The sequence below is a fragment of the Numida meleagris genome, chromosome 3, assembly GCF_002078875.1.
Source record: "Numida meleagris isolate 19003 breed g44 Domestic line chromosome 3, NumMel1.0, whole genome shotgun sequence".
Classification (NCBI taxonomy): Eukaryota; Metazoa; Chordata; class Aves; order Galliformes; family Numididae; genus Numida; species Numida meleagris.
The window spans coordinates 4,476,286-4,488,564 of NC_034411.1; the positions used below are offsets into that span (position 1 = coordinate 4,476,286).

At 57.6% G+C, this 12,279-nt stretch overlaps 1 protein-coding gene across 1 annotated transcript; it reads left to right on the forward strand.

Annotated features, from left to right (window-relative positions):
• SRF (serum response factor) lies at window positions 101–8,993 on the forward strand (the record flags this gene model as incomplete). Its single annotated transcript, XM_021392122.1, is given in 6 exon segments — window positions 101–367; window positions 2,815–3,076; window positions 4,919–5,038; window positions 5,988–6,179; window positions 6,562–6,638; window positions 6,920–8,993. Coding segments are annotated over 6 exon segments (1,014 nt in total), but the record flags the coding sequence as incomplete, so codon positions are not given.

The following is a 12,279-nucleotide window of genomic DNA, read 5'->3' on the forward strand; positions in this document are numbered from 1 at the left end:
CGGAGCGGAGCCGGGTGCGGGGAGGAGGGAAGCCCCCGCCCGCAGCATCCCCCCGCGGAGGGGTCCCCGCGCGGCCGTGACGCCCCGTGCCGCCCCGCAGGCCTACGAGCTGTCGACGCTGACGGGCACCCAGGTGCTGCTGCTGGTGGCCAGCGAGACGGGCCATGTGTACACCTTCGCCACCCGCAAGCTGCAGCCCATGATCACCAGCGAGACGGGCAAGGCGCTCATCCAGACGTGCCTCAACTCCCCCGACTCGCCGCCGCGCTCTGACCCCACCACCGACCAGCGCATGAGTGCCACGGGCTTCGAGGAGACCGACCTCACCTACCAGGTGTCCGAGTCGGACAGCAGCGGGGAGACCAAGGTGAGGCCCCGCTAGGAGCTGGGGGCTGGGCCCCCTCCCGCTCCGCTCGGCCCCCGGGCGCTGTTATCTCTCCCCGGGCGTCTCCATGCGCTCGCACTCATTGATAAAAATTTGATTCTGCCTCCATGGCCTTATAAGGCCTGGTTTCCCTCGCCAGAGTCCCTGGCAGGGCCCCTCACATTCCTTATAAGCTGCAGCTGTCTCTTGCTTTGGTGCTGTTTTGGAAGGGGGCAGGGAGGACATGGGGAATGGAAACACTTGGCCGGACCGAGTGTTCCTGCTCCCTGCCTGGCGGCCCGCTCCTGGGAAGCCCCGGGGCAGGGCATCCTGGTGTGCTCTGATGCAGCTCCTCAAGGGGCTCCGGTGGTTGGGCACGCAGATGCTCAGAGATGGGCACAGTGCTGTGCTGCGGCCCCCTGGGTCCCGTTGGGTGCTGTGAGCTCTGCTGTACCTGTGACAGTGGGATGAACAGCGACATCCTGCTCCTGCAGCTAGCTGTATGCCAGCCTTGCCCTGTGAAGGCTGTTCAGTGTGCAACAGAACCTGGTGAGGGTGCTTGAGAGCCCTGTGCTGTTGGTGTAACCCTGAAGGCAGTGAGCACAGACTCAACTTGGTGCTCCGGGGATCCTCATGTGTGTTTGCATCCCACATCACCTCTGGTCGTGCTGCTGCTGGGTACCCGGGGGAGGGATTTCCGCTCACCCTGTGTATATGCTGCTGAGCCACGTAAATACCGCTGAGGGGAAAATATTTGCTGGGGATCCCAGAGGAGGTGTGATGGGCCAAGGTGCTGTGGGCTGGGTACCCCCCAGCCAGGGCTGGGCCCTGGAAGGCTTCCCACTGATGGGAGCCCAGCTGCCCTGGGCTGGCGTGACTCCCCTGGGTGCCTGGCGGGAGCTCTGCCAGCCCTTCCCAGCAGGCACAGGGCAGGAAGGGCTGCGCGTGCTGCTGACTTGTCCCTGGTGCAGGACTTGTTCACACAGCGTCCTTTAAGGTTTCCGCTGGAAATGCTGCCAGGTGGCCCCAGAGGAAACGTGCTCTTGTGGCGTGGTCACTTTGCAGAGGTCTGAACCTGCTTCTTTCTGGTGCCAGCCCAGCTTGGTGCCCTTTGGCCCAGGCTCCAGGCACAGCCCCCTGACGATGCTCTGAGAGCTGCTCCCTGTACAGACAGGGCCCGCTGGTGTTTGGCTGCAGCAGCAGTGTGAGAAGCCATGCAGCCAGCAGCAGCTGCGAGGTCTTCCTGCTGTGCCAAGCCCCAGCGCCTGCCCTGGAGCGCAGCTGGGATGGCAGCGGGGACAGGGGGATGCTGTGCTCTTGGGACAGCTCCAGCCTCTCAGCAGCACTGTTGCACGCTGATCTGGGCCATCCCCCAAAGGACCCGGTGCCCTGCTTGGAGGGAGCTCAGGGTTGGAGTAGGAGCTTGGGGTGGGGGAAAGATGGGACTTTTTGGCCCAGCTGGAGTCTGGAACAAGTGCTGGAGAGCAGAATGGGAGCTCTCCTATGTAGCACCAGGGCCAGAACCTACAGGGGTATCCTGAACCTGCAGTGCATTGGGTACCCTTGCTAACGGTGGCTCATGGCTTGGCTCCTGCATGCAGGCTGGGCTCAGCAGGGTGCCAGGGTGAGTTAGGGTCCCCAGGGGCTCAGGAGCATCCCAGGCAGGTGGAAGGAGCGAGTGTCCAACCCTGAGGTCTGTCCCAGTTCTCTGTGTGCTGGGAGCTGTCATCACAACCCAGGAGTGGCACACTGGAGATGGCAGGCTGGGGAGGGCAGAGTCAAGTGTGTGTTGTTGGAGCCCCTTTGCTTTTCTGATTGTACCATGGTTTGCCCTCATGCTTTAAGGGAGTCCTGGGGTGTCCTATGTGCATCTCTCGGGCTGCCTTTCCCATGACGCAGAGGATGTAGTGTGGAGATGTTACAGGCCCTGGGGCGTGTAGGGCTGTGCATGGGGATGAGGGAGCTGGGCCGTTCCAGCTGGAAGTGAGCCCACTCTGCTGTGGCTCACACAGCCAAGTGGGCTTCATGGCCCAGGTGGGAGCGTGCCTGCGGCTCCCACGTCGCAGGGGGCTGTGGCTGAGCTAATGGAAAGTGCCTGCGCTGGGCGCCGCGCCGTGATCACGTGCCTCTTCTAATTTGGACGTGGGGGACTGCAGTGCCAAGGCAGAGGGGCTCTGCTCTCCTCCCTCGATGGGCCCTGGGGCAGGGCCGAGTGCCCAGGATTGGCTCCCCCTGTCTAAAATGGGCTGCCTTCCCTTTTTTAGCTGTTCGCGGAGCTGTGAATTCCTGGCTGCTGGCAGCCTGACAAGCCGGGAACAAGGCGCAGCACGTGGGAGCGCTGGGCCCGCCGTGCTGCGGGAGGGCTGCAAGTGTGCCCGCCTTAACCCTTCCTAGGCAGCACGGGGTTACAGCCCGCAGAGCCTGAGCTGTCGCCCTCTCTCCTTCCCCAGGACGTGCTGAAACCGACGTTCACCGTCACCAACCTGCCAGGGACGACGTCCACCATCCAGACGGCGCCTACCACCTCGACCTCCATGCAGGTCAGCAGCGGCCCCTCGTTCCCCATCACGAATTACCTGGCGCCAGTGTCTGCCAGCATCAGCCCCAGTGCCGTCACCAGTGCCAACGGGACAGTGCTGAAGACTACTGGAGCCAGTGCAGTGACATCCGGGGGCCTCATGCAGATACCCACCGGCTTCACCCTCATGTCAGGTCAGTGCAACTCAGAGCTCATCCTTGTGTCCATCTGTCTGTCTCTGCCCTCGAAATGTGTTGAGAATGGGAGACATGGCTGCAGGTGGAGGCAGTGGCCGCTGCCTTAGGATGAACGTGGCTGGGACGCTTTGCTTGAGCGGTGACAGTTCCTTTAGGGCCCTACTGCTGGGAAGAGTGTGGCGGCAGGGAGCTGAGCAGGGGTACCCCAGGGCAGCACCAAGAACCCTGGAGGGAGCAAAAAGAGCTGGTGGTGATGAAGCCTTTCTTTCTCCCTCCTTTTGGCAGGTGCTTCCCTGTCTCTGGGGACCCCTGCCATTCCTCTCCCTCATTTACAGCCGCACTCGCTGGCTCTTTCCAGCCAGCAGGGCCAGGCAGTTGCGGGTACGGCTGGACAGCTGCATCAGGCACAGCACACAGTCTTCCACTTCCCTGCCAGAGCTGGAGGGCAGATCGTGTCGCTGACAGGTCAGCACTCGCTTCTGCTCTGTTTGTTTTAGATTGGGGGGGAACAGAGGCTCCTGTAGGGTCCCTGTCCTTGCTGACAGGGGGAGCTGACCCCAGCGCACAGGTGAGTGCACAGAGAAGGCAGAGAAGAGCAGCCTGGCTGTGGCTCTGGGAGAGACAGGAGGGCAGGGCTTGGCATGAGTGTGCTGGCAGTTGCAGTTCTTGGTCCCCTGCCCCAGGCTTTGCCCCACAGCTTGTGAACACGTAGGAGATTGTCTGCTGGTGCACCGAGGCTGACCTGGGAGGGGTGATGGAAGGAGATCACGGTGCTCAGATGCCCTGTGGATTGGTTTCGAGTGCTAGTGTTTGTCTCTGAGCAGCTGTCATGCCTGGATCTGTGGTTGGCTGCTGAGCCACAGTGCAGAAGATTGGTGATGAGAGAGGCAGAGGTGCTGCTGTGTGGGCACTGTCCTTGGCAGGAATCTCTTGTGCCAAGTGGAGGGCCCTCTGAGTGCTGTGCTAGGGCTGGGGTACTGTCTCCTGGGTACCAGCACTGAGTGTGAGACAGTATTCTTGTGTTGTGCCTGCTTGTTTCCATACTGCTAAGTCTGATGGCCTCTTAGAGCTCCTGTGGACCTACGCAAGGGGACCAGATTCCCCTTCTGGTCTGGAGGAGCTGTGAGAATAATCAATGTGTTTCTGGTGCCTTACATGGGGAGATGCCCAACCTGTGGCTTCTGGGGCAGTGTGTGGGGAGATGCCCACTCTGGAGCTCCTGTCTGGCATCCCTTGCTCTTCCCTCTGGAGGCAAAACCTGAACATGAGGGGAGCTCTGTGCCCTGCTCAGTGTCTGCACAGCCAGGCTGAGAGCTGTGCAATGAGCAGGCTGGCCCAGGGGCTGCGTGGCTGTGCCCCTGCGGCTCTGGGCTGCGTGTCATGGTGGCTGTGGTCTTGTTCCTGTGCAAGACACTGCAGTGTCCTTGGGGTGGCTGTTCCTGAGTGCCCTGTGGAGAACGATGCTGGGCTCCAGAGGGTGAAAGCCCTGCTGGAGGGTGGGCTCTTGCTGTTCTGCTTAATGTTGTGAGCCTGGCCTTCTGGGGCTGCTTGAACAATGGGCTGAGCTGGGGCCCTCTCCTCCCAGCATCTTCTGTGCTGTGTCCTCATGGAGCCAGGAATGGTAATGAGGGCCACTGACATCCCTGAACCTAGATGCTGGATAGAAGCTGCTGTGGCATTTCCTTTTCTCTGCAGCGCCCTGCAGGCCAGCTGACCCCTCCCTGGCCTTTGTGTGCCAGCAGAGAGTCTTCCCCAGCACTGTGATGGGCCACGTGTGGAGCTGTGCATGGCTGGAGAGGGACGAAGGCTGGCAGGCTGAAGGCTCCCTTCTCTCCCCAGGTGGCACCATGGCTCAGCAAGTCCCTGTCCAGGCGATCCAGGTGCACCAGGCACCGCAGCAAACGTCTCCCTCCAGTGACAGCAGCACTGACCTTACTCAGACCTCTTCCAGTGGAACAGGTAGTAGGGACTTCATGATAACTGCATTCTCTCTGTCTTCCTAACCACTGTTCATACTGACCCACCCCTGCTCCTGGCCCAGGATCATTCAGTCCAACTATCGCAACTGCACTGACATTTTCCCAGATTTATTTCTCCTTGTTACCAGCTCCCACACTGTGCTTCCTCTAGGTAGGTGCTGCTGTGCACAGAGTACCTCAGCAGATTTCAGAGCCTCTCTTGCTGTATTACTTGCTCTTTCATAGAATCATTAAGGCTGGAAGAGACCCTTAAGGTCACCAAGTCCAACCGTCAACCCATCCCCACCGTGCCTACCAACCACATCCCTCAGTGCCACATCCCCACAGCACTTGAACACCTCCAATGATGGTGACCCCACCCCCTCCCTGGGCAGCCTGTGCCAGTGCCTCACCGCTCTTTCAGAGAAGAAATGTTTCCTAATATCCAACGTGAACCTCTTCTGGTGCAACTTGAGGTTGTCACCTCTCATCCTGCAGCATGGAGCTGGGAATATGTTGCCAGGCTCTTCCTAGTTCTCAGATGGTTTCCTATTGATCTAGCACTGCTCCTTGCACAAGGCATTGGTTTGCATGTTCTTGAGACTTTGTATGTGCAGAGGACGTGTTTTGTTGTTACAAAAAAAAAAAAAGATTTCAGGTGCCCGGATGCAGACTGAACCCAGTTCAACAGCTTAATCAGCTTAATCAGGAAACCTGTATTATGGTTTGAATTCAGTCTTGGGATACTTGGCTGTAAGGCTGTCTTGCCCTCAGTCCTCACTGACCAAAGCGCTCTTGCTCATTCCCTGGGTTTTTTTGGGAGAACAGTGTGGGTACCTCCTCATGCCTGCTGCTAGCATGTGTGGGGACTGAGGGAGGGTGGCTTAGCAGGTGTGTGAGCATGGCAGGCTCCTGCAGTGTGGCTCACATGTAGTTTGTCCTGCTGCCAGTGACCCTCCCAGCGACCATCATGACGTCGTCTGTGCCAACCACCGTGGGCGGCCACATGATGTACCCCAGCCCGCACGCGGTGATGTATGCGCCCACCTCTGGCCTTGCGGATGGTGGACTTGCGGTCCTCAATGCTTTCTCGCAGGCACCCTCAGCAATGCAGGTGTCCCACAGCCAGGTCCAGGATCAGGGTGAGTCTGGGTTGGTGCTTCTCTGGGGGCTCTCCTTTTTGCATGTGTTTTCTTGCTACGTATTGATTCCAAAGGGTTTTCTTCTAAGCCATCATATTCATTGCAAAGACCCAGCAAGGGTCTGTGCTTTTTAGAACCAGCTATTCTCCTGTGTAAGGGATTCCTCGAGCCGTTTGCTGGGGGAGAGGGTGAGGGTTGCTGCTGTGGGGACCGTGGAAATGGGGCAGACATTGGCGGGCGGGGGAGCCAGGGAGATTGGAGAGGGTGCATGAGGGGCCAAAACAGCATGAAGGCATGCATGCAGGATGTGGGTCAAAGGCTTGTGCCTGGCTCTTCCAGCATTTGGAAAATGATGTCATTTGTGTCATTCCCTCTGTGGCAGGTGGCGTCCCCCAGGTGTTCCTGACAGCCCCATCAGGCACCGTTCAGATCCCAGTCTCGGCTGTCCAGCTTCACCAGGTAGGTGCAGAGCAGTGCTCGCAGGTGTGGTGGGGGCTGTCCCTGCTTCTCCCGTGGGGCAGTGCTGGTCCTGCTCTGCCTGGATATCCTTTATGGACCTGGGCACTTGGGTAGGGCTGGTCCTCAGGTCTTGGGGAGCTGGGGGAGCTGTTTGTGCCACCCACACGTGGGCGAGGAGCTCTTGCCCTCCTTGGGCAGGTGATGAGGGATGCTGGTGACTGGTGGAAGCAGTCCTAAGGGCATGCTGTCCTTCAGCACTCGCTCCTCCCTTCTCTCTCTAGATGGCTGTCATTGGGCAGCAGAGCAGCAGCGGCAGCAGCCTGACGGAGCTGCAGGTGGTCAACTTGGACACCTCGCACAACGCCAAGAGTGACTGAGAGGCCTCTGCCGCTGGCCTTGTGCCGTCCCTGGCTTGTCGTGCTGGGGCTGGCAGCAACTCTCGTACAGACTGCACCAGTTATTTATTGTTGCCTTTTCACGTTTCCTTCATCCACACATGCACACACACACGCACCCACCCACACACACAGGCACGCACGGGGCTGCAGGACCTGCCTGGGGAGAAGCTGTGCTGGGGCCATGCACGGCTGGGGGCCATTGGGATGCTCGTCTCTCGCCAGCCAAAGAAGCTTGTCTCTTGAGGGGAGGGCGTGCTCCGTGCTGTACATAAATCCCAGGGGACCTTCCCAGCTGGAGGCCCTGGACCCTTCGGGGTGTTCACCCCAGCTGTGGGTGTTTGTGTGGGGCTGGGGCCTGGAGCTGTCCCGCAGAGCTGCGCAGGCCTCAGCAATGTGCCTTTGTGGGGGGGGGATGGGTCCTGGCTGCGGCAGCTCTCCCTGGGCTCTGCAGGGAGCAAGCGGCCTACTTGGACGTGCATCTCTGGTTGGGCCCGGTGTGTGGCCCCGGCCTCCTCACGTGCACTACAGCAAGGCCTCTGCCCTCAGTGCCTCCTTGCTGGGCTGCCCGGCAGGTTGCCAGCCACAGCGCTCAATTGGGTACCCAGCAGCTCAGCGAGGCCCTGGGGGTGGGTGGGCTTTGCTGCCAGCCCAGCCCCGTGCTCCCATCTCTGCCCTCGTGCTGCTTGAGGACTCTGTATGCCCAAGGGGGGACGTGACTGGATCTTTCCCGCATCCCTCTGCTGCAGCTCCAGCCACCTCTTTCTAAATTTCTGATGCAAGGTGGAGAAGCAACTCCAGTGCCAAAGGGAAGAGCCCGTGGGGCACTGAGCTGCTGGTGGGCAGCATGCTCCTCCTCGGAGCGTCGGGGCTGGAGGAGCCTCAGGAGGGCCACGGGAGAAGGACTGGAGTGTGCTTGGTCCTGCATAGGAGCTGCTGCCTGGCCCTGGCCCTGCAGGGAGAGTGAGCGAGCAAGGAGCTGCTGCATCCTTAGGGGAAGGAGCAGCTACTGTAACTTTTTTTTTTTAAGTTAAAGACAAAAGAAGCCTTGGGGGGGAAAAAAAAAAAAAAAAGAGAAAAAAAAAAAAAAAGAAAATGACTTTATTTTTCTAAGTGTTAAACTCAGTATTTATGTAATACTTTAAGGAATAAAAGTTTGGCTCCTGTACAGTTTTCATGGGGTTTGTACTGGGGGGATGGGAGAGGGGTGGGTGGGCGTGGAGGCAGGAAGGGGCCTTGCTTTTGAGTTTGTATTGTAACCTTGGACATGTTCCCTCCGCATTAGCGTTTAACTGTGCTGTCTGCTGGGATGTCCCCAGCCCTCCCTGGGGGGTGAGGGGCTGGCAGTGGCCGATCTCCGCTGTCCCTGCCCATGGTGCAGGTGGCACCTCCTGAACTCCCAGCAGAGGGTCTGGGCTGGAGTTTCCCACTCCACAGCCTCAGCTTGTGCTGTTCTTTAGTGCCCAGATGTGGATGGTGGGTTCCTTCCGCAACCTGTGCAGAGAGCTTGGGGTGTGCGTTAACCTTGACCCAAGCCCCTCATCAGGGCCGTGCTTTGCTCTGCTTTGCTCGTGCTGGCCCTGTGGAGCTGTGATGGCAGTGCTGCTGCTGGCCATCTCCTCCCTGCCTCCCCAAAGGCAACCGCTGGTTAAACGCTAATGGTGTCTTTTATTTAAGTGCAGACTTGTAAGAACACTCGTGTATCAGGGACGAAATGGCATTTATTGTGTGGTGACATTTTTAATTCATTTTATTGGTTTGAGGGTTGTGTGTGTGCGTGCGTGCATGTGTGCGGGTGTGTGTGTGCATAAGTGTGTGTGGGATTTTTTTTCCCCTCCAGTTTCCAGGGTTGTGTTTCTGGAAGGATGTGGAAGTAATCACAGTACTATGTACAGAGCTTTCTTTTGTATGAAAAAAAAAAAATTACTCTTTCAATAAATGTTATCATTTTGTGCACAGAGCTGGTGTCTTGTTTGTGCTTTGCAGGAGGAGAAACTTCAGGGAAAAAAACAGTGTCAGTGGATAGGGATCAGGTGAGACAGAAACCAAAGGGAGAAGGGCTTGTGGTGACCATCAGTGCTGCAGGGACAGCAGCATCCCAGCTCATAGCGCAACAGCTGCATTTCCACAGCAGAGCATTAGCACCACCGCATGCACGTGCCAATAAGCACAGCGGTGCTGCAGGTGCAGCACATGCACGGAATGACAGCTGCTGGGAATAGAGGGAAATAGGGACGGTTGTGCATGTGGTATCAGTCTTCGTGGTTTTGTTAGGCAGTTAGGAACGTTGTTTTCCCTTGATCGGTGCAAATATTCTGTAGTTAACTCTACAGGAGACGAAGAGACTCATAAAGGCAAATTGCCTCGTCAGTTTCATGAGTACCAAGGGTAGAAATGGGGTTGGGCACATCCATATAGTTAATCCAAGATCAAATACATTCTCAGCAGCTCAGCCTTTATTTTAATGTCAGGTAGGGCAGGGAGTTGATTGTCCTCTTCTTCTCTGCCCTCATGAAGCCCCACTTGGAGCACTGCATCCAGGCCTGAGTCACCCAGCACAAGGAGCTGTCAGAGCAGGCCCAGAGGAGGGCACAACAATGCTCAGAGGGCTGGAGCATCTCTCCGACGAAGGCTGAGGGAGGTGGGCTCGTTCAGCCTGGAGAAGAGAAGGCTCCAGGGAGACCTCACTGCGACCTTCCTGTACTTGAGAGCTTATAAGTAGGAGCAGGAGTGCCTTTTCACACGGTCTGATAGTGATAGGACAAGAGAGAATGGCTTTAAACTAAGAGGGGAGATTTAGGTTAGGTGTTAGAAAGAAATTCTTTACGCTGAAGGTGGTGAGGAACAGATTTCCCGGAAAGCTGTGGGTGCCCCATCCCTGGAGGTGCACAAGGCCATACCGTATGAGGCCCTGGGCAGCCTGAGCTGGTGGGGAGCAGCCAGCCCATGGCAGGGGTTGGGGCTGGGGAGGCTTTAACGTCCCTTCCAACCCAAGCCATTCTATGATGATAATTAAAACAAATGTCAACAGACCAGATAGATTGAAACCTGCACCTATTGCATTCAGGCCTTCAGGAGTCCCAGGTCCCAGAAACCAGGAGAAAACTCTGGAACAAAGATGTCCCCTTGGTGAAAGAGGATTAAGCCTGGGAATATTGAAGCAAATCTGGGTGATGGGGCAGCGTGACAAAACTGGAAGGAGCGGTGTCGCGCTGCCATACAGGGGAACTTGGATAGGCTGTAGAAATGGGCTGATAAGAACGCCACGAAGTTCAACAAGAACTGCGCTTCTTTAGGCACAGTACTAGCAGCAGGTCTCTCCCTGGGCCCTCTACGACTTAGACTCACCGACTGCCAACCCCAAGAGCCGCTCCCGCCCAGGCCCAGGCCCAGGCCGGCCGCGGCCCGGCTGCAGGCGGCGCCATCCCCGCCCCGCCCGGCGGCAGCGCGCAGGCGCCTCGCGGAGCAGTGCGGGACGCGGAAGCGGGCACGGCGGCGGCCCAGCCCTGGCTCTGCGCTCTCGGCCGGCCGCGGGGCCGGGCCTGGAGCTGGAGCGGCGGGCAGAGGTGAGCGGGGAGGCCCGGCGGCGGAGCTGGGCCGCGGGCGGCGAGTGGAGCGGCCTGGAGGGATCGCGGCGGCTCTGTGAAGGGCACGGGAGAGCGAGGGAAGCGTGTGCACGCGCGTTGACGTGAACCTCCTGGGGTAGGGAGTGCCTGTGTGCGCCGTACGAGCACGGGCGGGGGGGAGCCGAGCCGAGCCGAGCCGAGCCGTTAGCTCGTGATGAGGTATCTCCGTGCTGCCACACAGCACGGGAGGATAACTCGGTCCTTTGTTACAGGGAGACTGCAAGGAGATCCCAGCTGGGCGCCGCTGGCTTGCTGCAAACTGCGAGGAAAGCACAACTGAAGGTAGATTTCTATTTTTTTTTTTTTAATATATTCAATTTTATTTTATTTATTTATTTTTTTAAGAATGATGTGCGTGACCGTCAGCGTGACCAGGGTGTTGCTTTGCTGTTCTCATGCCTGTGCGTGACCCAAGAGAGCCCATTTCTGTATTCCTGGCACCACCTGCCTGGGCTCTCTGAGAACCCTCTGTTCTTATCAGGCTGGTCCAGCTTCCTCTGCAGTGATGAAGTCCATCCTTTACCGGTACTTGGCTAACTGACTGCTGGCACTGAGTCTTAAATAGCAAATTGCTTTGTGCTCTTCTTAGCTTAGATGAAAGTAGAGTGTTGTGATTTCTTTTATGTAGCTCAGAGATCTGTAGAACAATGAGGCGACGTAGAATTCATGGATTTGCCTGATAACTAAACGTTTTAAAGGCAAATTAATACCTGAGAAGAGGAAATACTGAGTGACTAGGGAGGAAATACTGCGTGACTTTTAGATAGTGATGAGCTTGAGCTGGGAAACAGCTGGTTATTTTCTTCAAGGGCTGGTGACTCTTGTTGGTTCCAACTCCACGGCGAGAGGCAGTGTCTGCCTGAAGCCTTGAGCTCTGCGCGACCTTGCAGTCTGTGCACAGACACAGACATTAAATAACAAGGGCAAAGGCAGGAGTGCAAAAGCAGTGACTTCTGCAGGGTCATGGTGTGGTCAGTGGTGGAAGTGAAAACAGGACAGAGCTCTCCATTTTTTTATTTTCTATCATGGAATCATAGGACAGCTTGGGTTGGAAGGGGTCTTAAAGATCATCTAATTCCAACTCCCTGTCATGGGCAGGGTTGCCACCCCCTAGATCAGACACTAGATCAAGTTCTGTCTTACAAGAGAGCCCAAGTAGGCCTGTTTTCCCTTGGGGATTTTCTGAGGAGAGCTTCTTTCTGTGTGTGCCAGTAATTCTGGGGACAGGGCTAGTACATGAAATAGGTTCGTTGTCTTGAAGTGGGGACAGGGACTTCTACAAAATGGGGTTTCCTTCAGAACTTAGTTCTGGGTTCAGTATCTTAAAATTAAAACTTGTGCCTTGGCTGCTTCTACTGGTGAGGAACCAAGGTGCTGCCTCACAGCTTCGCTACGCGTAGCTCAGAGACGATAACCTGCTCCCCTCTGTTCCCGCAGCGCCGTCTGTCAGCATGGTGAACGAGAGGCGCGAGGGCGGGCTGCTCGTGCAGCTGGGCCCCCAGCTGCAGGCCTACCCGCAGGAGCTGCTGCGGCAGCGGCGCGGCCCCGACGGCGCCCCGGAGTACCTGGTGCGGTGGCGCGTGGTCGGCGCGGAGGAGCGGGCGGCGGGCGGCGGCGGCT